This window comes from Anarrhichthys ocellatus, unplaced genomic scaffold, assembly GCF_004355925.1.
Source record: "Anarrhichthys ocellatus isolate YVR2014 unplaced genomic scaffold, GSC_Weel_1.0 scaffold67, whole genome shotgun sequence".
Lineage (NCBI taxonomy): Eukaryota > Metazoa > Chordata > Actinopteri > Perciformes > Anarhichadidae > Anarrhichthys > Anarrhichthys ocellatus.
Window position 1 is genome coordinate 472,428 of NW_022280097.1, and position 24,400 is coordinate 496,827.

The window sequence follows — 24,400 nt, forward strand, 5'->3', positions numbered from 1 at the left end:
AGGAGTTTTGTGTTGTATCCATATCAGTGTGATCATATGTGTTTGCTGCATGCTTAAATAGCACGTACAGTAAGCTGAACTTCACTAAATAGCACTGCAAACAAAAGAAGTGGTAAACCTGGGTCAAAGCGTCACCTGTTTTTCGCCTCTATGATTGGCTGAGCAGACACTTCTGAAAACCTGAAAGTTGTTTCCCCTCTCATCCTGATTTTCTCTGTGGTGTCGGGTTGCTAGCACACGGCTGGGACAGAGAGTTCTCTCTTTTTTTCATGTCTACATGTGTCTGCTAGTCGAGAGCATTTTGTTCTTTTTCTGCCAGGTTTTAAGGAGCCTTTTGTAATGGCTTCATCACAACAAACAAGTCTTTGCCCTGCAGGACAACATAATCAGTAATAAACTCCTCTTATAACCATTGTTCCTTTTTCCACGGTTTCTCTGAATGTAATCACACAACATCAATTAATCAACGCTAATGTTTACGATTAGAGAGTTGTTTTCACAATTGATCTATTTGGACTTTCATTCTGGACTGTTTTTTTCACCAGTCCTCTCGTTGTGCGTTCTCCTCCCCCGCTGCCCCGGCCTTCAGGAATCGTGAAGGCAACACCACCCCCATCCTCCAGCTACGAAGATAATGGAGTTTTACAATGGTCACACCAGTAAGAAAAGAGTGAACAGAAACTAGACACAGACATGGCCCTGACGTGAGTAGGCTAACATAAAAAACACCTCAATCTGCAGTTCTGGGAAAAGGTACTGATACAGCTGTACCTTTTACATTTCTTCGTGTTCTTTCTGCCATGTGTTTTCAGTGTTCAGTGCCCAATCAACATCTTATCTATGTTATGTCTGTTTCATGCTCTACGTATTGAGCCTGCATGCTGTCCGAAAAAAGAAAACTAGCCCGAGACAAATGGACCAATTTGATTCCTTTTTGCCTTAAAGCCTGAGATCCACTGAAGACAGGCTGACTCAATGCTTCCTTTGGTTTTGCTGACTTTTGCAAGTTTTGATGTAATGCCAGTTAACACCCCTTGTTTTTCACTTTCCAAAAACGAGAGAATGAGTGGCCCTGCATTGTAATGTTTGAATATGTTTTGGGTGATCCAATCACAAGTGAACAATGCTAAGTACATCAGTTCACACATCACACATCAATCTCCTCATCTAAGGAAGAGAAAGAGAATTAGCATATTTCCCAAAATTTCAGTTTCTGTTTTTATTTTGTCATCTGACTCAACAAGAAAGCAATCAAGAGTAGTTCCCAAAGTGTCCCTTTTAGATGTTAATAGAAAAAAGGCAGGCACAGTCACAATAGAGCAGAGAATAAAGTCCTTCAGCTGTGATAGGTACAAGGGCTTTTTTAAAAGACAAAGGGCAAATCGTTGGTGAATGGGAATAAAAAGCCTCCGCCTCTGTTTTTAAGCCTCCCGAATTGATAATTGCTATCCTGACGATCCATGTTAGGGACTTTGTAGACTCAGAATACCATTATTCCTTTAACTTACTTCCACAGTTGGGATGATTTATGAAAAAAGGGAGAGACAAGAGAAAGCAGCAAGGTGGCACTTTGATGAGGGAGACTGCCCATCAACTGGGATCCTGCAGTTTAGGAGACGATGTTAGAAAACACTGGAACCCTCCCAGCTCTCTGACACTCTCACGTGTCCTTTGAGATCAGATAAGTGCTTTAGGACAACAGTTCCTTGTACTATTTTTAGACTTGCATTAGATTTGTCCGTTCTGCATGCCATTGGCAGTGCCAAGCTTGTTAGCTTTCTTCTAAATATGATATATGATTTACCAAACAAGTCATTGTTGGCCACAAATGTGTAGCTTTAAAGACACAAAAGAAATCATTCCACCAGCAATTTAATTTGTGCGATAATACAAGACAAATCAAATATGTTCTATTAAAATAGGCTACAAAGCTGCACGAAAAAAATCACCCAAAAAGCCAAATTTACATGGAAAGAATGTACTGGATAGTATAAAGTCTGCATTAAGAGGTTCAAAGTGGGTCGTGTAAATGGTACGACTCATGCAACTGGATCCTTAGCGAAGCAAATCCAACTATTTCCACAGCCGGACACCTTGTGTTCTGTGGAAAATTTCCAAATCTGGTATGTTCTCAATCAAGGCGGTCTACTCTACTCCACCGTGAAATCCAAGAACCGCCCCTCCTACAGAATGACTCTGCACTTTTTTTCTGTGCAGTGTGCCAGTGAGTTACGTATACGTCCAACTTTCTAACAAAACGCATGTGAACTGTTTTGACCTCTTTGATTGGATCAAGGGTCAAGAATATCTTTATTATCCCCAAGTAACCACATAACCATCAAACAATCAATTAACACAATATAAAAAACACATTGAGTTATTTATAAGGCCAACGGCTGCAGGGACAAATAGTCCTCACAGATTACACGTGTCCTGCTAATTCAGTCAGGATGAATAGAAATACCATAATGTTGTGAAGTGATACTTTCATATGAATGGACAGCATGTGTTTGAAGCTCAGACTTCTCAAATTCAGCGCAAGCAAGCATGTATTTGTCCTCCTCCTTTATGTCTTTGACGCGATCATGAGGAAACTTTCCTAACTGGAAAGGAACACCCAGTAAACCAACAAACCACAATCTTTTGAATCCCAACAGGGAGTTCCTGGGTGATGCTCCTCATACGGCATGTTAGTACAGCTTAAGCATCCCGGTTCATTTACTGCGTCACTAAAAAAAAAACTTGTGTATCATCCACCACAGCTTTGTTGTGACAGCTTCCAGTTGACGAAAACAAAGACGCAGGAGTTGAGAACACTTCGACTCCCTCTGACTGACTTTATTTCACTTAATTGCAACTTTTCTTTGCACAAACAGGTAAAAGTTACAAACTGGATTGTAATGTAATCCTTTGGAAACAACTTACATTGTTTTGACGAGTCATGACTTCAAATGGAGATGAAACTCCTTGCACACTGCATAGTGCACACACATGCACAACAGCAGAGACACATAAAGGATATGCCAGTCATAATGTCGGCCAACAATTACTTTGCTTTTACTGTATTCTACAGCTCATTTTCCAATTTCACAAACACACAACTGTGTTTTTTGTCTTCATCTTTTGTTGATAATACAGTATGTTTGTGGTGTCGTTGTGTGGGAAACTACGCAGGAGGAAGTCGACGGAGATTAAAACTTGATATGTGTCGACGAAGAAGGTGCATCACAGCTTTGAGAAGGTTATTTGGTAAGTGTCAAATTTCAGTCTGCTCTCCTGGGAAAATGCACTGAGTGCCAGCATTGTCCATTCAATCACGACATGAGTCTCACGAGAACTACTCAATTACTTAATACATGCAAGCTGGGTGAGGCCTGTTCGTCTCTACGGTGTAAGAGAGAGGGCACTGTCTGATCGGGACATTCAGGAAAGATGCAGTACGAGGAAACCTACAAGGAAGCCAATATTTCTTAAAGGTGATGATACGTGCCTGTTCTTGAGAATAAAAACAATACTTAATATTGATAAGTGCGTGCCGAGTAACTACATCCTCCTCACTGAATGCAACATGATTTTGTTCCCAAATCATCAATAGGAAAGGTATACGAGGTCACCTACTGAAGGAACTGCAATTGCAGCTTATTTGTCATCTTGAGAGCTGAACATGTCACACCAAATTCAAACCATTCAACCGTTTTTTCTTCAAAGTCCTAAATTGGACACATACTAAAAAAAAACTCTGTTTCCATGAAAAGATATTTTAAAAGAAATCGTTTTACTCTCTTTATCAATTGAGAACATTCTGTTCTGCGTAAACAATACACATGGCCACAATGAGATAAAGGCTGGCCTAAAACGAGATCTCCACGGATTTCTCTTGTTGTTGAATGGAGCCGGTGATTTTCCACAATCTGTGGATTGTGGGTTCATAACAACAGCAAGTAAACAGCGACACGTTGAGGCCGTTATAAGAAACTGCACATGAGCTTAAAATAGGAATGAAAGCTTAGACAGTTCCATCACAAATTCCATCACTGAAAACGGGCCGTGTCAATGTAAATGACACAGTAAAACACTTAAGTAGCATATTTAGTAATGTGATGTAGGTTACATACATGATGCCATTTCTGGCATTTGCTTTAATTGGCTAAATTAATTAACGCACGCGAGACCTTTTAACTTAATAGTTCATTAAAATACCAATGCGCTGCCAACCTGCTACACCGATACGGCGGAAGGACGAAAGTTGACGTATTGGTTGTTTGTATTCCTATGAACGTAGGTCTGGGACGTTCTCTGTGAAACCTTCTCACTCGCTATATGCAAACAGGCGATGCGCTAAGTCAGTTAAAAAGGTAAGCTGAGCCAGGCTGTGGAGATATCACTGGTGTTGCTGACCAGCAGGATAGATGCTGACCAAGTCCCAGAGACGGCTGCTGCCAAAACTCCGCCCGTTAACACCACCGACTGCATCACGACCCGTGGCTTGGATATCTCTGTGGCATCTTCTCAACCGGACCTGCTCGGAAGGAGGCCGCAGAGTAAGCTTAGCTCTGTGAAATGCTTTTAATGTGGGAAGTTAACATTCACGAGACTTTTTTAAAATGGGAACATAAGGAGAGTCTATGGAGAAACATGGAAGTTTGGGTAATTCATGTGCCATGTGACTGCAAGATGCAAAGCTATGTGAAGGATACACCTAAGGTCATGGTGGATGCAGCCGCAAAGTAAGTAGTAAGCCGGCCTGTATGGTAATAGTTATACAATAAAACAATTAATCCATGTGAAGGCTTTGATATGATCATTTATTTAAGAAATTAAGTTATAATGAAGACACACTAGGCTTAGATGAGGATAACATGCTCTGTGTATTTTTTAGGTCTTTTTAAGGAGGCGTATTGTCCGGAACTCCCCAACTCATGCAGATGATTTCATGGCATGATTTCAAGTGACCATGGCTGATGAAATCTCCCCACGGACGTCCGACAGGCCAGTTGAAAAGAGAAGTAATAGGAAACACCGAGAAAGGCATTCTGTCACCTCTCCTCTCTCGGGTGGACAGCTCTTAATGAACCCTTCGCATGTGAAGACTGACTCTTCATTTGACGCAATTTGTGGAACAAACTCACTTTCGGAGAGCTGTGAAGCTGGAATCCTTTATCTGAATCCTCAGACACCGAACTGGTCTCTCGTGGAGAAGTTTGCTGAACTTTCACCGGGAGAATTCACGGGATTTAAAGACGTGATGGACAACAGCAGTCAAGGATTGTCACAATGCACTACACATACTGAGAACAATAAAGTGTGCGGATCTAATGAAGTGCTCTTGGATGCTGCGAATAAGAAGGAAATTAACTGCTTAAAGAGCCATACGATACAAAGTAACGCCTCAGCCAACCAGAGGGCGTCTAAGCTCAAAGAGCTAAATGTTGAGGAATATTCTCCAGGTGGTGTCGGGAATAAGACCAAAAAAAAGGATGTACATAGTCCTTCAGTGAAGAAATTGCTTAAAAAGTGCGAAGATGACAAGATCCCTCGACTTTTGGTCGCGATGAAAAAACGTAACAGAGTCGACAAAGAGCACCGTCCCTTCAAGTGCACCCACTGCAACTGGGCTTTTAAGAAGCTCTGCAACCTGCAGAGTCACTTGCAAACGCACACTGGCCTCAAGCCACACGTGTGCGACATATGTGGCAAGGCTTACTCCCACCAGGGCACGCTGCAGCAGCACAAGCGCCTCCACACGGGTGAAAGACCATATCACTGCCCCTTCTGTGTCAAGACCTACATCTGGTCCTCCGATTACCGCAAGCACATCCGCACACACACCGGTGAAAAGCCCTACGGGTGTGACACTTGTGGGAAGGATTTCATTCGCTCCTCTGACCTGCGGAAGCACGAGAGGAACATGCATACCAACAACAAGCCCTTCCCCTGCACGCACTGTGGCAAGACCTTCAACAAACCCCTCTCCCTGAAGCGCCACGAGCGGAAGCACCTTGGAGAGAGGCCTTTCTCCTGCCCCGACTGTGGCAAAGCCTTCGCTCTGGCCAGTCGCATGGCAGAGCACCAGAAGATCCACGCCGGAGTTCGTCCGCACGTCTGCCCGGTGTGCTCCAAGTGCTTCACCAAGTCGTCCAACTTGATCGAGCACGAGGCCATTCACAGTGGAGCGCGGCCCCATAAGTGCACCGAGTGCGGCGTGGCGTTTGCCATGGCCTCCCGCCTCGTGCGGCACCAGTACGTCCACAGTAAAGAGAAACCCCACAACTGCACGGGCTGCAGCAAGAGCTTTAGCCTCCTGGCCATGTTGAAGCTTCATCAGGAGCAGACGTGCACTGGGAGGATCTTTGTCTGCGTGGAGTGCGACAAGTCTTTCCAGTGCGCTACAAAGCTGGCTGAGCATGTGCTGAACCACAGGGACACACCAATGTCTGAATCAGTTTAAAGACAGGTGCTGACAGATTAATGGTGTGACGTGAAAGCAGCTACAAGGGCATCGGACCCTTTTTAAAGTGAGGATAGATATGTTAGTAGTTATTAATAATGAGTTAACACTAATCTCACAACGTTGGCCCTCTGCATGTATTGAAATGCAGGCAGTTTATTATGATGAACCTGTGCTGTGGTAGCATGCCTGGGTCTCTCTGAATCTGGTGGCTAAGGTCGGGACATGCGAACTCAATTCAAGCAGGATATGGCGCTGAGCATTCCATGTCAGAAGGCCCATCACTTCCTCATGCTGAGTTTTACGGCTACACAGAGATTGGTATACCCAACTTTAGCATCAGCTTAATGTTCTCAACCCATCAGGGCCTGTCATACACATACAACTAACAGCTTTATCAATGTTGACTTATCCTCAGGTGCAGGCTGTTTTTAATTGTCTGGTGAGGAGCGAGTTTTTTTGGACGCACAAGCAGCAATAGCTGCAACAGACGTGCCCTAACATAAGCCAGTCATACCTCCTGAGACACATTGCTGTGACCACGTTAATACGTTTTGATGTTTCAGGGAAGTTAGCCAATCAAGTCTGTCATTGCTTTCTTGAATGATCGTCATGGTGCTTTGTATTCATTATTCAGTCTGGGAGTACAGCTAGTTCCATGCAGGAGAACCTTTAAATGTGTTAAGTATACATCTCAGTGTAAGGTAAGGCCAGGTGTCAAGCTGTGGCTCTTTTTAAACATATTGCCATGCACAACATGTTTGGTTTGTACAAGAGTCTTTCAATCGTGAGCATGTAGGAGCTCTACCTCTAGTGGATGAAAGGGAAACAACATTGCACACCTTATTAAATTATGTCTGAAGATTAATCTTAATAAACATTATTTATTAACCAAATGGTCATTTCAAAATAATGTCATCAACTTTTATTTTTGTTGTACTAATGATAATGTTTTATCTCTGGGGGATCATTTAAAACAGACGTTGGTGAATGACTTGATGAGAAATCATATTTTTGGAATCGGCCTGTCAGAATTCCACTATTGGGAGAGATTTTTCGGATGCCACTTGAAAGGGTCTTTCATAAATGCGTTTATGCTCTGACACATTATTTGGTAGGCGGTGACCGTCGACTCGCCAGTGTGGCCCAGCTACACTTGGCTACTGCCGACTAATGGTAAAAGGAGACCGCACCTGCCTGACTTGTTCTACATTAAGTAAGAGGCCCCGTTTGGAAACCCAGATATTTCTTGGCAAGAAATTTTTATTCAATATGGCAGGCACAATTGCTTCGATAAAGTTGTAATCAATCCATTGCATGTGCTGGTACAGAGATACAAAAAAAGCAAAGACAAATACTGTAATACACAAAGCCATGTGACAGAAGTCAAAATTAAAAAAGGTGATGCAATAATAGCATATATTACTGTGTTTTATATACATCTTAAGGAGCCTACATTGGCTTTGTCATACCATAGACATTTATATGATAGTGCTATTATTAAAGCTTGTTGAAGGCGTTGCAAGTATCAGCGCATAAACAGTTTAATCCAATAAGGGAATACTGGCTGGCTGTATAGTGGGTGTATGGGGCATGTTGGGTGCTTGCCTGGCACAGGTTTTTCCCAATCTCCCCACACCCCAACCCCTTCTCCTCCTCTCGCACCACATGGTATCATCCATCTTGGCAGCATCACAACTCAATGTCTTATAAACAATATAATTCACTTTACAGAAGGTTAACATAATCAGATAATGTTCACACTGTGCAATAATTTGCCAGCCTTGCAAAGTCAGGCTTACTCTGCTTGGATGGCTTCAGTGAGGCTAATAAATGAACACAGCATCGGATCACAATTCAGTTCGCACCTCATTTATGTTTGAATGTGTTTTTAATCGTTGGACGATTGTGTTTTAAGTGGCGTGGATAGACATCGGATCATAAAAAGATGATGGATGGATGGATTTACACTCATAAATATAATGTAAATTGAGCCAATTCCCTTGCAGCACGTGGTGGCGTGGCAGTTAGCTAGGTGGTCAGTTGCTGGCATTGGCAGTCCTGGTCAAATCTCTTGTACATAAATGGTTATTGGGGTCAATTAAGATATCCCTTCCCCCAAATAAGTCCTGCATCCACTGGTCATTTCCCCGCTGTCAGCTATTAGAGAGCACATTCGCTCGTTGCAATATGAGTGACTATGCCAGTCCATCCAGAGTTTTTATATGCACCATGATGGTGAGCAAGGCTAGGGGGGTTGAAAGGACATCCTTTAATAAGAAATGCGTGAGGGGTGGGGATGGGGGGCAAATATAATGAATATTATAGGTGTTCATCCAAGCTCAGGTGAAGCTCTCATTAGACATAAAGGCACTGTGAATGACAGGTGGTCTGATATCCCCACATCCTACAAACACAAAAGGTTTCAAAGTAACGACATGAGTCCTTAAATACGGTGCAGACGTATTTATCTTTCAGTAGCTTCATTTACCTGTGATACAGGCTCATGGTCTGGACAGGGCTTCTACCCCAGCTGCTGGCCTCGGAAGGAAACATGGTTATTTATAGAAAACTATCACATTTGCATAGCTTAATATAGGTAAAATGTCACGCATATCATGACTGCATTTTAGCCCAAATATGAAATTGGACACGCTGGTCAGTAACTGTGTTAATGGCAGTGACACACAGGAACACAGCTCCTCTAGTCCGTGACCTCAGAAATCCCACATAATATTTGAAGAATGTGGAACTCAGCAAAATATTCATAACTTAGTCACTCTAAAAAAAGACAGGAAAAAAGGAATTCGACCCTGACAATGAAAACAAAATAATTTCATAATTCACCAGCTTTCCTTGAAAAGGGGTTGATCCCAGCAGAGGAAGGCTGAGGTGGAAACATGGCAGGCGGGGGAGGAGGAGAGAAGCCAGTAGTCGGTGGTAGCTCCTGAGAAAACAAACAAAAATATACATTTTATATCACCAATTGAAACTGAGCAGTATAATGTTTATTTATTCGACTCTTACCATCTGAGCCGGGCTTCTCTGCTCTGAACTCTCCTCGTGCAGATCTTTGGGTTTCGACTTGAACCAACCACTAAACCATCCGGCTTTGGTGCTCTGCATCGAATACAGAGAGAATGAGACCCGTGTCCAACAAATGGCATACTGTCACCTGTGGTTCAACAGGTCTGACCCACCTGTTTAGGAGGTCCGCTGGTCTGCTCGGAGCCTTCTGAACCTTGCTGGCCGCTCTGCTGGAATTGCCCCTGCCGACTGACGTTGACCTCAAGCATCTGAACCCCCATCTTCAGAGGAAATACAAACACGCACCCAGGTCGCTTTTTGGAAACATTTAACAACACTAAAAAGGGCTCAAATCTTGAAACACAGTGGGAAAACATTGGTCCAGGAAAAGATCACATATGTAACATCAAACCAGGAGGGTGCCATCTTTGTGTTTTTTATCTGTAAGACTACTACAAAGATTACTCACTGTGCCTGCTCTAGAGAACGACCCCGCCCCTGCAGAAGAAATCACAAACATCACACACAAGCCGACTCCCCACGGCCCATAGTACATATCTGAATGGAGAAAGAAATGATCTCGCATTAGATTCTCACCCTCTGCTGCTGATGGCTGACTACTCAGAGGACAATGTGGTGAGGCAGCTCTGACTTCAGCACTATCTGTGTTATGATAACTGAAGGCTTGGCTTGCAGTCACTGTGGGCGCTGGAGGAGCGTAAACCAACGGTACTGGCATCGGAGAATTGGCGTGCGGCCTAGACGAGCAACAGAGAGAGGACAGTGACATAATGCCCATTAGCAATGGGTGTCGTATCCACTCTATGTCGTTGACAGACGTGGATAAGGCATGTTGCTGCACGTCTCGTACCAGTCCTGAGCTCTGTTATCGTCCCACGATAACACGTTCATTTCCTCAGTGATTCCGTCAACTTGATGCTCAAGGTTTGCTTGGTCCCCAGTGCCTCTGTAATAAAGGAGTTCTGGCTCTGGACTCTGGATGTCACGGTTTAGGTCATTCAAGTGCGATTCTGTAGAATGATCAAAATCAACATTTTGAAGTATCCTTTGAGTATTCATTAGCAGATATACAAGAAAGCAAGTGCAACAGACACTGCTCTCGAATGGGAAACAGGCCACACAGCTGCATCATTTGAAGTAATGAGAGGATAGGAAATTACCTAAGGACACTTTGCCACCCTCATGGGCCAAAGCACTTTCCCCAGGTGGTGGCTGGTATGTTTCAGTACAGTCATATCCCCCCGTCTGAGAAAAATAAGAAATGTAGACACTTATATAGTCTTACTCTAAACAAGACAAACAAGAGTTAGCTGCAACTAAATGCTAACACTAGCAAACGAACATGCTCACAATGACGATGCTTGCATGCTAATGTTTAGCAGGTATAATGTTTGCCATGTCCACTGCCTTAGTTTGGCATGTTTGCTAACATTTGCTAAATTAGCGCTTAACACACAGTACAGCTGAGGCTGATGGGAATGTCATTAGTTGTGCAGGTATTTGGTCATAAACCAGTTACATTTTGACCTGATGCTGGCCCTAGATGAAACGTTAAGGGATCACCAAAGATATTCCAACTCATCCGGAAGGTGACATGAATCGGTACCGAAATCGTGTGCAAACACCATATTTTATCATTTTGGACCAAAAGTGGGCTTTTGACCTTGTGGATAACGTTGTTTGTTTGCTTTACGACGATCAGGGAACCGTACTGGTGTGTTTATTTTTTATATTTGTGCCTTAAGGTGGGGTGGGTGTCCAATATGGGTCAACTTTGAAGGCCCCTGTCTCCTGAATTATTAGTCATTCCACACATTCTAACACTCTCTTATATAGTTTAACATTCCCCAGCACTGTTGCTGGGAAATAAAGCAGCCAACCGGTTAAGATTCCTGTTGAAACTCAATTTCTGATCAGCCAAAAAAAACAAGAGACGTCCTCATTTTCATATTTTCCCTTAAGATTACACATTTTTCTGAAATCAAAACCATGACGAAGCACACCTGCAAACTGTGGTGCATGGCACGCAGCTGTCTCAGCCAGTTGGGTTCCTGCCCGGCTCCGCTAACACCTGCTTCACTGAACTGACCCTCGGAGTTTCTCAGCCTGTCTGACAGCTGCAGGAGAAAGGACACACACGTGCAGTACATCCATGTACAACTCAATTGATACACAATGAATCACTTTGACTACAGTACTCAAATGCATGAGACATAATGTGTGTGTAGGAGGATGTGTGAATACCTTAACAACCTCTCCAGTCAGCACAAAGAAAGGCTCCCTCTGTCTGAGGATCGCCCGTCCCACCACCTCGCAGTAATGAAAGGCCTGAGATGCGAGGCCGCAGTCCAGCAGTCGACTGGCATACAGGAACTTATACACCTGACCACAACGCAGCAATGTTCAGCATCAAATTTGAATAAATATGACTGCAAATGAGAACAATATTATATATTAAAAAGCAGTGAGATATGGGAACTACCTGAAAGGATGGTAGTGAAAGGCATTTGCCCCCAAGTGACTGGCAGTATTCATACAATTCAGTGCACTGAATGGCAAGGTTCGTGGCAAAGTATTCAAAGGATTGCCTGAAGGAGAGGAGAGGACATAGCAAACCAAACATAAGCAAGATCATCTCAGCAAACATAGGAGGTAAAACAAAACAAAAGAAGATTAAAACAACAAGCATTGAAAGACCAGCCTTGCCTACTGGTCATTTCTTCTTATAACAATGGCAGATAAATGGCGCAGCTCACCTGTGGCTGCTGCCCAGAAGCACCAGTCTCTCTGCCTTCTGCGTGAATACCCCGAAGGGGACGCCGGCCGTCAGGTAGCACACGTGGGCGGCATGTAGAAGGCCTTTGGAGGCTGAGCGGGGAAGAGCAACACAGAACAATCAGCTCGTATATCTGTGCAGAGACAACATTGCAACGTTTTAGTCGGTGAGTCCGTACCGAGCGTGTCCCCCATGGTGACGATGGCCTTCTGTTGGACGGCAGGATCTCCCGTCTCGTTGGAGAGCATAACAGCCAGATGGGGCCTCCAGTTTCCCCATTTTTCAGTTCCACAGCACTGGGTACAGAGCAAAGAGCATACAGCACATGGCTCTTATTAGCTAATAAATTACAAACTGATGTCTTAACAGTACAATAACTGCAATTGTGACGATTTGCGCAGAGGTTATGTTCGGGGGGGGGGGGGGGTTTTACCATGGATACAACAGGGATTCTCCCAGTCAGCAGGTGGAAGAGGGTCTGGAGGGGATCACTGGCAGTTAGCTGGCCTGTAAACCTGCCAAAAGAGCTGTTTGTCTCAATGCACACCTATAAATCTTATCAGTTAAAGAGTCGTCGCTGCTACTAGTCTGTAAAGAAGTGATACACCATGCTGATGTCATTCACAAATAATAAAAAAATCAGCCTGGCTATCTACCCTCCCCCAGGCATTCCTCTGGCAAGTGCTGCTGCGAGACATTCTGCAGATGCCAAAATAGTCTGTAAATCTGGATTGGATTACATGAGAAATAGTTCACAGAAACTTTAGTTTAGCGTTATGGTGCAATGATTTATTCTTAATGTCGATCAGCGCACTGAGCTCACATAGATAGAGAATCATTACTGATTGATTAATAGAGTTTTCAACTTTTGCCTGATGGACAAATGCATGTTAGAAACACCACTGATAAACAAACTCGATCTATTGCCTCATACAAAAATATCAAACTTTTCTTTATTTTCTTTTGAAAGTGTTTACGAACAGGAAGCCAAGTTGAAGTGTTCCAGAGGTCTAATCTCTTGTTTTCAGAGCTGTAATTACCTTCCACAGATTCTAAATAAAGGGAATTATTTTTGGGTGCAGGGGTGTGGAAAGCCACGGGACTTATTGGACAGAGCCGAGATGTGCTTCACAAGTCACAAGTATCACATTTGTCTTCCTCTCTTAGTTCTGACTGCGGCTGATTGCTGTAGGAGTGCCATCCGTTGATTTTCTTCATTACTGAATTGTCTTTGATAAAAATATTGATTGGAGGTGCAATAACACCCATGAAAATTGTCAAATATATTTTTGTACAAAAAAATGGCATGATCATTTTAAGTTCCACAAATTAACAGCCATGCTGGCAGCTCTGGTAGGCACAGTGGAGCTACGGGGTGATATCTGCAGGCTAACACGCTCACAATGACGATGCTAACATGCTTATGTTTAGCTGGTATAACGTTTGCCATGTTCACCGTTTTAGTTAGGAATGTTAGCATGCTAACTTTTGCTAATCAGCACTAAACAGAAGGATGAAAGGGGTGTCAGTTTAGCAATTTGTCGGTCATAAACTCAAGTTTCAGATCTGATGATGATGAGGCCAGAAGTAAAGTCAGAGGATCACCAAAGTTATTACAGTTCATCCCGAGGGGAACAAAAATGCGTGTATCACATTTCATGGCAATCCATCCAAGAGCTGTTGAGACATTTGAATTTAAACAACAAATGTCAGCTTCACGGTGGCAGTATAGAAAAGGTCAAAGGGTCACCAAAATCATTAGGAGTCATCTTATGGGGACCATAAATGAAATATATGCCAAAAACTTGCATATCGTCATACGGCTCCTCTATGTTTTCTACATTTCTCGTTTTCTACAACTTTTCGAATGTTATTGGACCAAATGGATCAAATTCTGACAATACAAAGAGTAATATGAGCAATAAAAAAACTGTCTTGACTGTTTATACAGCCGCTCCTTTTCCATTGTGTATGGGGAAAATGCTTTTTGAGCAAGTGCGCGTCATGTAACGAACAATGAATACCCCTGTGCGACAACTATGCCAAAAGAGCTGCGTTTGTAGGCTTAACTGCAACACACACAATAAACTGAGGATATACTCCTGAAACAAATGACAGAAACAGTGGCCACATTTCCTTGTAACTGCAACATATGGAACAAGTTGAAAGCAGACCGTAAGTTTCTTGTCAGAGGGAGCATTCTTCCGCCAATTAAGGCTCGTGTGTAGAGTTGTATACAGATTTCTTGTAGCTGTCGTGTCTCAGTATGGCTTTGCTCTTCTCACCTGTTCAGCACAGTGGTGTAGGACCTGTTGTCCATTTTGCTGGCCAGAAACAGTGCATGCCCCCACAGGCCGCTGCTCATAGCTGAGTCCAAGGCCTCCTGGAAAGCACATTGTAAAGTGTGAGGGGACAAATGCTCAGATCCCAGCACAGTATGACATCCAAGGCAACTACGAAGATGAAACGCAAAGCTTCTTTTTTTTTAAAACTATTTAAAGGTTCTCTATTGATATTCACAGCAATAATATAGCAGCAAACAATTATTATTGCTATGTAGTGTTATAGTGGACTAATAAGCAGATAATGAAGATGATGCATAAACCACGCTTAAAGACGTTGAAGCGGAAGCGTAGCGCTCAGCCTCCAGTTCCGCCCAGGTAAACACTGTTTGCTCTGTCAGCATGGTTGTCGTTGTTCGCACTGTTAGCACTGTTAGCGCTGTTAGCTGCAGGCTGCCGGCTCAGCCGACCCCATGTTGAGAACCGTTTGTAGGCAACAGATGTGCTTTGTATTTTGCGTTTAGCATCTTTGTTGTATATGGATTAATTTTTGAGTATATATTATATTTACATCCCACCCTGGAGAGTAGGTGAATTATATTATGGCATTTGGAGTTTCGTTGAGATTACCAGTGGTGATAACTAACTAAGTACCTGCAGTTAAGTACTATAAGGACAGTATTGCAGTATCTGTATCTAACTTGAGTATTTCCTTTTTATGCTACTTTATAAAGCTCTACATTTTAAAGATTGGGAATTTACATTAAAAACATACGACAATCCTAAAATACAATGCAGCGTTCCAGATTAAACCAGTGGTTCCCAGCCTTTTAGGCTTGTGACCCCTCAAACAATAGTAGTGTCTAGTGGGGCTTCCTTGTCTTGGTTCAGATGTCTACTTTGGTGGAACTGCTGTATTGTTATTAACAGTTTACAGCTGCAATCTAAATGATTTTTTTCTGCAGAATTGATATGTTTATTTTTGATGCTTAAGGTGAATTTAGCAATGATTCAATTCTTTACTTTTTCCCAAGTAGGATTTTAAAGACAGGACTTTTAATGGAATGGAATATTATTACATTGTGGTATTGGTACTTTTATTTAAGGGAAGGAACTAAATAAATAATAAACATATGATGAATGCATAGAGAGTTTAAAAGGTGGAAAACCTTCTTTCTTCCAGCCAGCAGCAGTTGAGTGTAGCTCTGCAGGGCCTTCTCAGAGCTGAAGCTGCTCCAGGTTCCCGTGAGCAGGTCATCTCCTGTGCGAGGTGGCGCTTCAGCAGTAGTACCGTCACCGAAGTCAATGAGTGTGGGAGCGTCTGACTCCCAGCTTCCATCTGAATGTGAGCCCTGCATCAGCAGCTCTGCGATATCCGAGCCAACTAATTGCTGAAACAACGGAAATTTAGAAAAAAATGTATCAGGAAAAAAAGCAACCCTACAATGATTACTGAGATTTGTTGTTTGATGCTAAGCAAAATATGTCCACATGCAACAACAAGCCATTATCCACGTACTGCATTCTGTCTGCAGAGCAGGATCAGTAGATTCCACAGGAGGGCAGCAGAGCTCTTATCATGCAGCTCGTCACCGCTCATGCAGGCGCCTGCCCTCTGGTGGGCAAAGTCTATAGCATCTACTTTGTGCAGATCTTCCCTGCAAAAACATGAAAAGCAGAGTACATAGCAGTCAAACATTGAACTTTAACCATAATCTCTTTAAGTTTCACAAGACAAGTAATAACTTTAGATTTGACATTCTGCAAAATATACTCGAATGGCAATACCTGGTTAAGGGCCCTGGGAAGCATCTCATCTCCTGCTGTTCCTTTGTCTCACCCAGAATTACCTGTGCAGGCATGGAGACAGAAATAATCTCTTCTTCAAGAATACAGTACCAGTGGTTAAGACAAAGACAATCTTATAATCTTTATTAACACAGGCTAGTGTTGCACCTACTTCCAGACTGTGGATTTCCAGCTGGCTAACTTTCTCCTGTGTGGACAAGCCTGGCGTGACCCGTATCAGCTGGCCTGCTGGCCCAAAGCTCACGACCACGTGAGGGATCGAGTACTTCAGAGGAGCTGACGTCTGGTGCATTGGCCCGTGCTCTGCGGAGATGTGAAGCACAGAAGAACCCGCGTCATGAAGAACACTGAGCGGAGTGAGAGAGAATAAACTACACACACTCACCTGCGTCAGACGTGTGGACGGATTGTGGGGCGGGCTCGCTGTGCTCAGCTCCGTTGATGTACTGACTCAGCTCATAGCTGCTGGAGGACAGCCCTGAGTTTTTGGAATGTTCTAACGTCCCCAGGTAATAAGAGGACACCTCCTCATTGTCTCTGGAGGGATTATCCTCGTAGGGGTTGAGGTAATGCTGGGAGTTGCCTCGGCCTTGGTCATACCTGAAAGAATGAAGGCAACAATATATTGCTTTTACACAGAAATGCATATTCAGTTTGCTACTTTTTATTGCTGCTACAACACACAATGATTCACCCTTAAAAGTCATGTTATCAACACTAAGTAGCAGCTCTGTCTTTCCAGCATTAAACCCAATCTAGCACTCGGATGCATTTTATAGTGCAGGAAGCAGCAACAAGTGGTGTCGGTATGTTAAGAGGAAGACCTCGGTCATTGCTGTATACAGCAGCTTATGTCTGACCAAACACAAGTTCATCAAGGTACCTCTGGACGACTTTGTTTTCTGCAGATTTACATTAAAGCTGCAACTGCTTTTTATCTGTTCTCTCCTGGACAACTGTAGCATACGTCACTCTGGCATCCGTCAGAGCGATCTCCACCTGCTCCAAATAGTGCAGAAAAAGTGCTGTTTGAATAATAACTGGCACGGAAAAAAAACACCATGTTACTCCCATGCTAGCCAACATATACTGGCTTCCTGTTGGGTTTGGCATTGGTTTTAAAATTCCACCCATGGATTTTAAGGCATTATTTGACCCAAATATATTGCTGATTCGTTGACTTCTTTAGCGCATGTCTCCCCCTCTGCAGGTTTTGGGACACTCCTAATTTTTGATTTATCTTAAAGGTCCAGTGTGTAGGATTCGGTGGCATCTAACGGTGAGGTTGCAGATCACAATCAACTGAGATGTCCCCTGGGTGCTTGGCTTGTAGAAGAACTACGGTGGCCAACGTAATACTGCGAATGTTCCTATCAAGTGTTTGGTTTGTCCCTTCTTGGCTACTGTAGAAACATGGCATCCATAAAGAGGACCCCCTCTGTATGGAGGTAATAACAACTCATTCTAAGGTAACGAAAACACAACAATGCTTTTTTTCAGGTGCTTCTAGAGTGAAATCATATTCCATTTATGCTAATAGCTCCTTCTAAATGCTACACGCTGGCCCTTTAACTCTTCAAAAACCATCATATTATAGAAGTCTTTTGTGAATACTTCTCTTTTATCATTGCAACCCTTCCACCTTAACTTGTAAGATACCTTTTGTCCTTCTTGTGTGTTCAGATTGCATTTTTTAGTTTTTCTATTGCTTCCTTGTGGTTTCTTTGTATACGGTTTTGCCTGTAAAACTATTGTTAAGAACAATATCATACAAAAAAAAGGGAATCGTTATTTTTATACATAACATTATGAAAAAGAAATGTACAAATGACACTGTATGATTAGAAAAAAACATGGTGCAAAAACACCACAGCAATGAATCCACATCACAAACAATGTTTCCAAAATCTTTCGGCTCACCTGTGCTCGTCAGTGTAGGAGCTCCCCGAGGGCTCATGCTTGTATGTTCTGTCAGGATAAGGGGCCGTTCTCGAGGAGTCCTGGGCCCCCCACTGGCCGGCATCTTAATGGAAACAAGTACCATCTCATTTGTTTTAACCAAGACATAGAGTGTAGCGCTGCTAATAAAAGCTTTGTCCTCCCACAGAGTTCTCTTTTATCACTGTACCTTGTTGTCCGCTTTGTCCCCTATAGTAGTCATGGTCATAGTAACCATAGTTGTCTCTGTAGTCCCACTGGCTGTGGGGGGGATAGTCATACCCGTGCCTGGAAATAAAGGGTTTCATCAGAGCATTCATTCATTTTATCTCTAAAGAAAGCGTAACATTCTGCAAACACAGATCTACAGAGCTTGCCTCTGACTTTCTTTAACCCTTCTCGTGGTGACAGGTGAGTATCCCAGCATGCACTAAACACCAGGAAGGACAACATGCACTCAACCAAATGGGTTACGCACTTGAACCTGGATTTGTTGCACCACATCATAACAGAAATCAGAGTGAGATAACAGAATGCCCATTTAAACTGAGCTTTTTAATTTAACCAATTTTAGAGAGCTGTATGCACAGTCCCATTACTGCACACACCTGGACTGGGGTCTTTGGAGTTCCGGACGGCCATAGCCATAAGGATACTGCTGAGCGTTGTGTGGATACTGCTCCGGTCTGGCAGGAGGACTGGTGAAGTGAGTCCTGTAGCGGGCATCCGTCTGAGCCCAGTGCCTGTCCCCCTCTCTGGGGTTCGGCGGTTGGTAGCTGTGGTCTCTGTCCTGCTGAGAATACCTATGGTAGTCCTCTCTGTCTTTAGTTCTGTGAGAGTGGGGGACGGGGTCAGGCCGGGGGTGACCTCTGTGATCCATGATGAACCCTTCACACAAGATCAGCCTCCCTCGACACCTGAGGTATGTAGAGCAAAAATCCACACAGTGAAATGTTGTGTTTAGGCTCTTACTGCTCGCACATGCCAGATGCAGTCAAAGTACATCCACCCCTGCCACATCATGTCACAGGAAACTCACCACAGGAGCTGATAAACAAGTCTGCATGATAACAAGGGGATAAAGTTCACCCATATAACACTGTGTTGATACTGCACCAGGAAGCAGTGCTTAAAAACGATGATCCAATGGAAGGAAACAAACAAACAACTTACCAATGGATACTTTAAAATCAAAATCATACCATTCAGGGTATGAATAATCCTTCATCTATGTTCTATTTGTATTGCGTGTCCCGGCCTGAGTGTGGTCAGTGAGATGAGAGTAAACAGTGGAGCACGCCCTGAGAAGTTTGACAGCTGCAGCCCCACAGGGCTGGAAAAGAGGAAATCACGTCCATCTCCAGGATCATTCCAACAAAAGAAAATTCTGCCAGTCCTGTCTGTGTAATGCCCACATGACTAACCGCGTCCTCGGATTGTAGGCTACATGTGGCGGGAAGAAAACAAACAGTAGAACTTTAAAGTGCCGAGTGTTTGCCACGTTGCCGGTAGAGAAGATGCAGCGCACCGCCAAAGTCGGCTATTTGGAGTTGGGGTTGAGCTGGTCTCCGGTCGGTTTTAGGAATGTTTCCGTGAACGTGGGTGCAGTGAAACTGATTCCTAGTCAGCGCTGACTACTTCTAAGCTGAACGTTTATGTTACATTCCCACCAGAGGCGCTGTAACCACATAATGAGATATGAAAACTCACTGAAGCTCAGGCCACTCGTTGCTACAGTCCATAGCTATTAATCTATTAATGTCAGTTACATGTGTATCAACCTCTAAATAAATGAATAGAATGTGTATGAACTCTATTATACTACTGTAACTTTTTATTGGAATTATGACATGTTAGAGGTACTCTTATTCTCTGTGCTGATCACGATTCTCAGAGCTACTTGACTGACTGAATTATATTTGACATTAACCGTTTTGTTCTTATTGTCCTTAACAATGCAATATTCACATATCCATACATATTGTCACAAGATCTCTGGAAATATAAGTAATGTTAAGCACAAAAAAAGAAGGGAAAAAAGTGAGCATTTGATATGAACGTGCAATAATAAAATGAAACATGACTTCCAAAGCTGCTATAATTCCCATTTAATAAATATCAAATCAGAGCTATGTAATTATTTTGTGATCGACTGTGGGAAGTAGTGCCGGTCACAGCCACAGGGCGTCGCTATACTCACAAAGACAAAGGTGCAAATGAACCGTGCCTTTCCACGTGACCAACGGGACCGGTTTATGCAAATGAGCAGCGGGGCCAGTAGATTTTACTACTAGAAACGTTGGACTGGCACACAGCAACCGGCACACGGGGAGCATCTCAGCACACAGAAGGAGTCACTTTTTTTGCTCTGGATATTATACAGTCCTACCCACCCGCTCGGATGTGCAATATGACTTTTGAAGAAACCAGTGGAGATAATTCGTCAGAAAGGTTAGCCTCCGTTGTTTCACTTTTTGCACCTTTTCTTTGCATTCATTTGGTTCTAACTTGTTTTTGATGTGAATGTCCCGACTGGACGATATTTTTTTTAAACCGTTGCAAAGACCTTTCGCAGGACAGTTTAATTTAAGTGTGTAAAGAGAGGGTTCTCTCATACTGACAGTTCTGCTTGTCATTCAGCGGTATTATTTTGTTCTGATATAACGTTACTGTAACGTTAAGGTGAGCTAGTTAACACTGCTAAGGTGTCTCGTGCGTCAACCGAACTAGTTATGCTAATGTCCGTTGTTTAAGCTAGCGTGAACGCTACGTGTTCATTATTTCAGTGTTTAAACTGCATTAATAATGCAGACATGTTCATATTGTCATGCCTCTACGCGTTTCTGTGTGCGAATATAATTAATGAATAACATGGGACATGTTTTGTGAAATGACAAGTCAGCTATTAAGTTGTTTTAAGTGTTTGGTGTGTTTTTAATAAACGTATTACTGTCTGCTTCCTCAGGATGGACTCGGTGGCTAAAGCGCTAGAGGAGGTCCTGAGCTCCGCGTTGCCTCAGGGTTGCACCACCGTTGGCGTCTACGAGGCAGCAAAGTCCCTAAATGCGTAAGTCAAAAATAAGATAACTAACGTTACTCTTAACGTCAGCTCAAAGTTAGTAAAAAAAAACGTGAGACTCATTTCCTCACAACTCTTTTTTTGCTTGTCTTTGCTATTCTAGGGACCCAGACAATGTGGTGTTGTGTCTGCTGGCCACCGACGATGAGGAGGATGTGGCTCTCCAGATTCATTTCACCCTGATCCAGGCTTTCTGCTGCGAGAATGACATCAACATCCTGCGGGTGAGCAACATGCAGCGTCTGGCAGAAATACTGGGAGGAGTGAAAGCTGGAGGGGAGCCCACGGACCTGCACTGTGTTCTAGTTACCGTAAGTGTCGTTACTCATGTCTGTCAGCTACAGTGCTGCTGTGTGTTGCTCACTTCCACCAGACTGGAAAAAAAGCCCTCACTGCGTTAGTTTTAGTACGCAGTTCATTGCCGATGCTTGCAAGGAGCAGTTGCCTGCATTGGTTTTTACGATCAGAATCATTTCCGTCTGTTTTGCACATTCCACGAATCAGCAGATGTTAACATGCTTTGTCCCTTCTCCTGCAGAATCCCCAGTCGTCGCTGTGGAAGGACCCGGCGCTGAGCAAAGTGACCAGATTCTGCAGAGAAAGCCGCTGTTTGGATCAGTGGGTGCCTGTCATCAACCTGCCCGACCGATGAAACTGCTTGGATTATTAATGTATTGTGTGCATTGGGGGAAAAGTAACTGCACCAGGCCTGTGTTAATGTCTGTGTTGGACTCCTTTTTGGAAATGCCCCGGAGAGACAGAGACAGAGAGAGAGAGAGAGAGACGGGAGGGGCAGAAAAAAAGAACACAAGGAAGCAAAACGTTACAACAATTTACGAGTCAGGGTGAACATGTGGGCCAAGAAAGAGTGACTCAGCAGTCTGGGTTCCAGGATTTCCAATGTATGACTGCACCTTTCTCTGCCGAGAAAGAAGCCTTCACAGGAAACTGAACCTCGTGAGCGGACAAGCACACGTGGTGGTGAGCACAGGCGCAGGACAGCAGACACAGAGTCTCAGTTGACTCCCAAGAACTGGACCATGCTGGAGTGGACCGATCGGAGCGCTCAGCTTGAAGAATTCCTCATGAAAATTTGACCAAATCCAAGCATTTCTTTTAACAGCACATTTATTTAATTGTATTTAAGACGTGTCACTTTGATAACTCAAAAGGGAAAGTTTTCACAGTTAACTATTATTATTTTAAGGGCAACGCAATGTTTAGACCTGTCCACTAACTGATGTTGTGCATTATTAATTTAAGGAATTATATTTATTGTTCATGGAATTCTGCCTTGTTACGTTGAATGAAATAAACAAACAACAGTTCACAGGGTGGTTCTGGCTCCATGATTTTCACGTACTACAGGTCTAGTGTGCTTGCAGGAAGTCACAGGGTGTCCTGAAGAACAGTGTGTCCCTTTTGCACATTAAAAGCTCAACATGCTGCCCCGCTGAGTGTGGATTTCTGTCCTGCAACGTGACCCATTCGGCAGCTTGAAGTATTTACTCTACACATTACTAACCTTTTCTGCAGCTTGTGTCTCTTGGACCGAAAGCAAGATAATGTTTTGGTTGTTTTTGGTAGTCCGTTATAATTGCCGCCTTTTTTTTACCTGACTGCGGATTCAAAAATGTTGTTCTTTACAACTTCACATCTATTATGTTCTAAATCTGCTGCAGTCAATGGTGGAAGAAGTACTCGGATCTTTTTAATTTGCTTACTATTTAGAAGTAATACCACAGTGTGAAAATATTCTTTAAAGTACCAAAAGTAAAAGTACACATACAGAGTGGCCCATTTTAGAATAATATGCATTACTGTATTATGATCATCTATGCATTGATGTGTAATCAGATAAGTTTGCAGATAAGAATCAGATAAGATGCTGCAGGCATGAGATTCCTTGAAATCCGCTTTGCTCCCACATGGAAACTGGTAAAATGTGACCTTTTGCATATATTGAGGATGTAGTTACATTGAGGGGAGGAGAATTCCCACTGCAGTAGGAATCTGAGTGGGATTGGGCTCATCGTGACGGCTTATTCGTCACAGCTTTCTGTAGCTACGCAATGTGAGCCAAATTTACTGCTGAGTGGATTAAAAATAGCACAGGCAAGAAGGAAGAAAAAAAACATTGAAGACCCGTTTCACACTGTGCAAAAAAGAGAAAACCAGAAATTCTTGGTGCTTGTGCACAGAGTGGGGAGGGACAAAGCCTTCTACACAGTGGGGTCACAAGACAATGCATGCATGAGTCAGGGCTATTCAGGTCTCCATTGCTAGAGCTGTACAGTGCTTTAGCTTCACGGCAAAAATAGCCCACGTGAATAGAGGCCTTCCCCCTGACCACTGACACACTGACAATAGTGGCACTTGTAATTAACAGGCAGCGGACGCAGAGAGGCTGACCTGCCGCGAAGGGTGTCAGCCGGGGATATCAAGAGCACAACAATCGTCTCTGGCGGTCCTATCAGGTGGCGGACAGCAGATGGGGAGCGAAAAAGTGGGTCAAAACGCAGGACTGGCTGGAAGAGGAGAGAGTGAGCCGGGGCAGAGAGGCCCGAGGGTTTGTGTTGAATTGACTGAGGCTGCAGTTTGCAAATGTGATCAAATGTGCACAGAGTGGAAACCGGCAGATCTGCACTCCACTTGAGTTGATATTAGAGTCCCAGCGCCAGAGTCTGTGAAAGAACACATTTTTTTCCAATGACACTGAGGTTTTGCTGCTGTCTTTCTTTAAGGAAGTCAAGGCAATCAGCAGAACAGAAACAAAGTGAAGTTTGGCATTTGATTTGTTCCAATGAAAGTGGAACAATAAAACCAGAAATACCTGAGCAGGGTGAGTCTAAAGTGAGCCAATTTGATAATTGGCTCACCCCCCCCATTGACCGAAGCCTTCCTGTCACAAAGGGAGGGGCCACTAAAAGTAGGTGAGATACTGGAGATACTGATTTTAACAGCTTATCCCAGAGCTCCTCCACTGCACCGGACAGGTAATACAATCGCTGCTACAAAGC

The 24,400-nt window shown here is 43.4% G+C and overlaps 3 protein-coding genes across 5 annotated transcripts; 2 read left to right on the forward strand and 1 right to left on the reverse strand.

The window, feature by feature from the left end:
- Positions 1 to 570: 570 nt before the first annotated feature.
- On the reverse strand, positions 571 to 24,094 carry sec16b (SEC16 homolog B, endoplasmic reticulum export factor). Of its 3 annotated transcripts, XM_031873031.1 has the most exons (25): positions 19,504 to 24,094; positions 18,910 to 19,218; positions 18,492 to 18,589; positions 18,284 to 18,386; positions 16,749 to 16,963; positions 16,515 to 16,666; positions 16,343 to 16,404; positions 16,074 to 16,212; positions 15,724 to 15,945; positions 14,558 to 14,655; positions 12,706 to 12,787; positions 12,451 to 12,568; positions 12,253 to 12,364; positions 11,979 to 12,084; positions 11,741 to 11,878; positions 11,500 to 11,613; positions 10,657 to 10,741; positions 10,347 to 10,506; positions 10,073 to 10,233; positions 9,945 to 9,973; positions 9,649 to 9,756; positions 9,476 to 9,568; positions 9,296 to 9,395; positions 8,940 to 8,981; positions 571 to 8,855 (listed from the first exon to the last, which is right to left on the reverse strand). In XM_031873031.1, the coding sequence occupies exons 1-24, from the start codon at positions 19,527 to 19,529 to the stop codon at positions 8,953 to 8,955; spliced, it is 2,859 nt and encodes a 952-aa protein (XP_031728891.1). In that variant the 5' UTR covers positions 19,530 to 24,094; the 3' UTR covers positions 571 to 8,855; positions 8,940 to 8,952. The 3 variants fall into 3 exon arrangements, with proteins under 3 accessions (XP_031728891.1, XP_031728890.1, XP_031728892.1); XM_031873030.1 differs by having other exon boundaries at positions 571 to 8,981; XM_031873032.1 differs by having other exon boundaries at positions 571 to 8,981; positions 19,475 to 24,094.
- znf648 (zinc finger protein 648) lies at positions 5,413 to 6,994 on the forward strand. The gene has a single exon (XM_031873035.1). It carries the CDS (start codon positions 5,552 to 5,554, stop codon positions 6,446 to 6,448), a length of 897 nt encoding a protein of 298 aa, XP_031728895.1. The 5' UTR covers positions 5,413 to 5,551; the 3' UTR covers positions 6,449 to 6,994.
- gadd45ab (growth arrest and DNA-damage-inducible, alpha, b) lies at positions 20,595 to 23,291 on the forward strand. The gene is made up of 4 exons (XM_031873036.1): positions 20,595 to 20,752; positions 21,267 to 21,368; positions 21,484 to 21,691; positions 21,919 to 23,291. The coding sequence occupies exons 1-4, from the start codon at positions 20,703 to 20,705 to the stop codon at positions 22,030 to 22,032; spliced, it is 474 nt and encodes a 157-aa protein (XP_031728896.1). The 5' UTR covers positions 20,595 to 20,702; the 3' UTR covers positions 22,033 to 23,291.
- Positions 24,095 to 24,400: the final 306 nt, after the last annotated feature.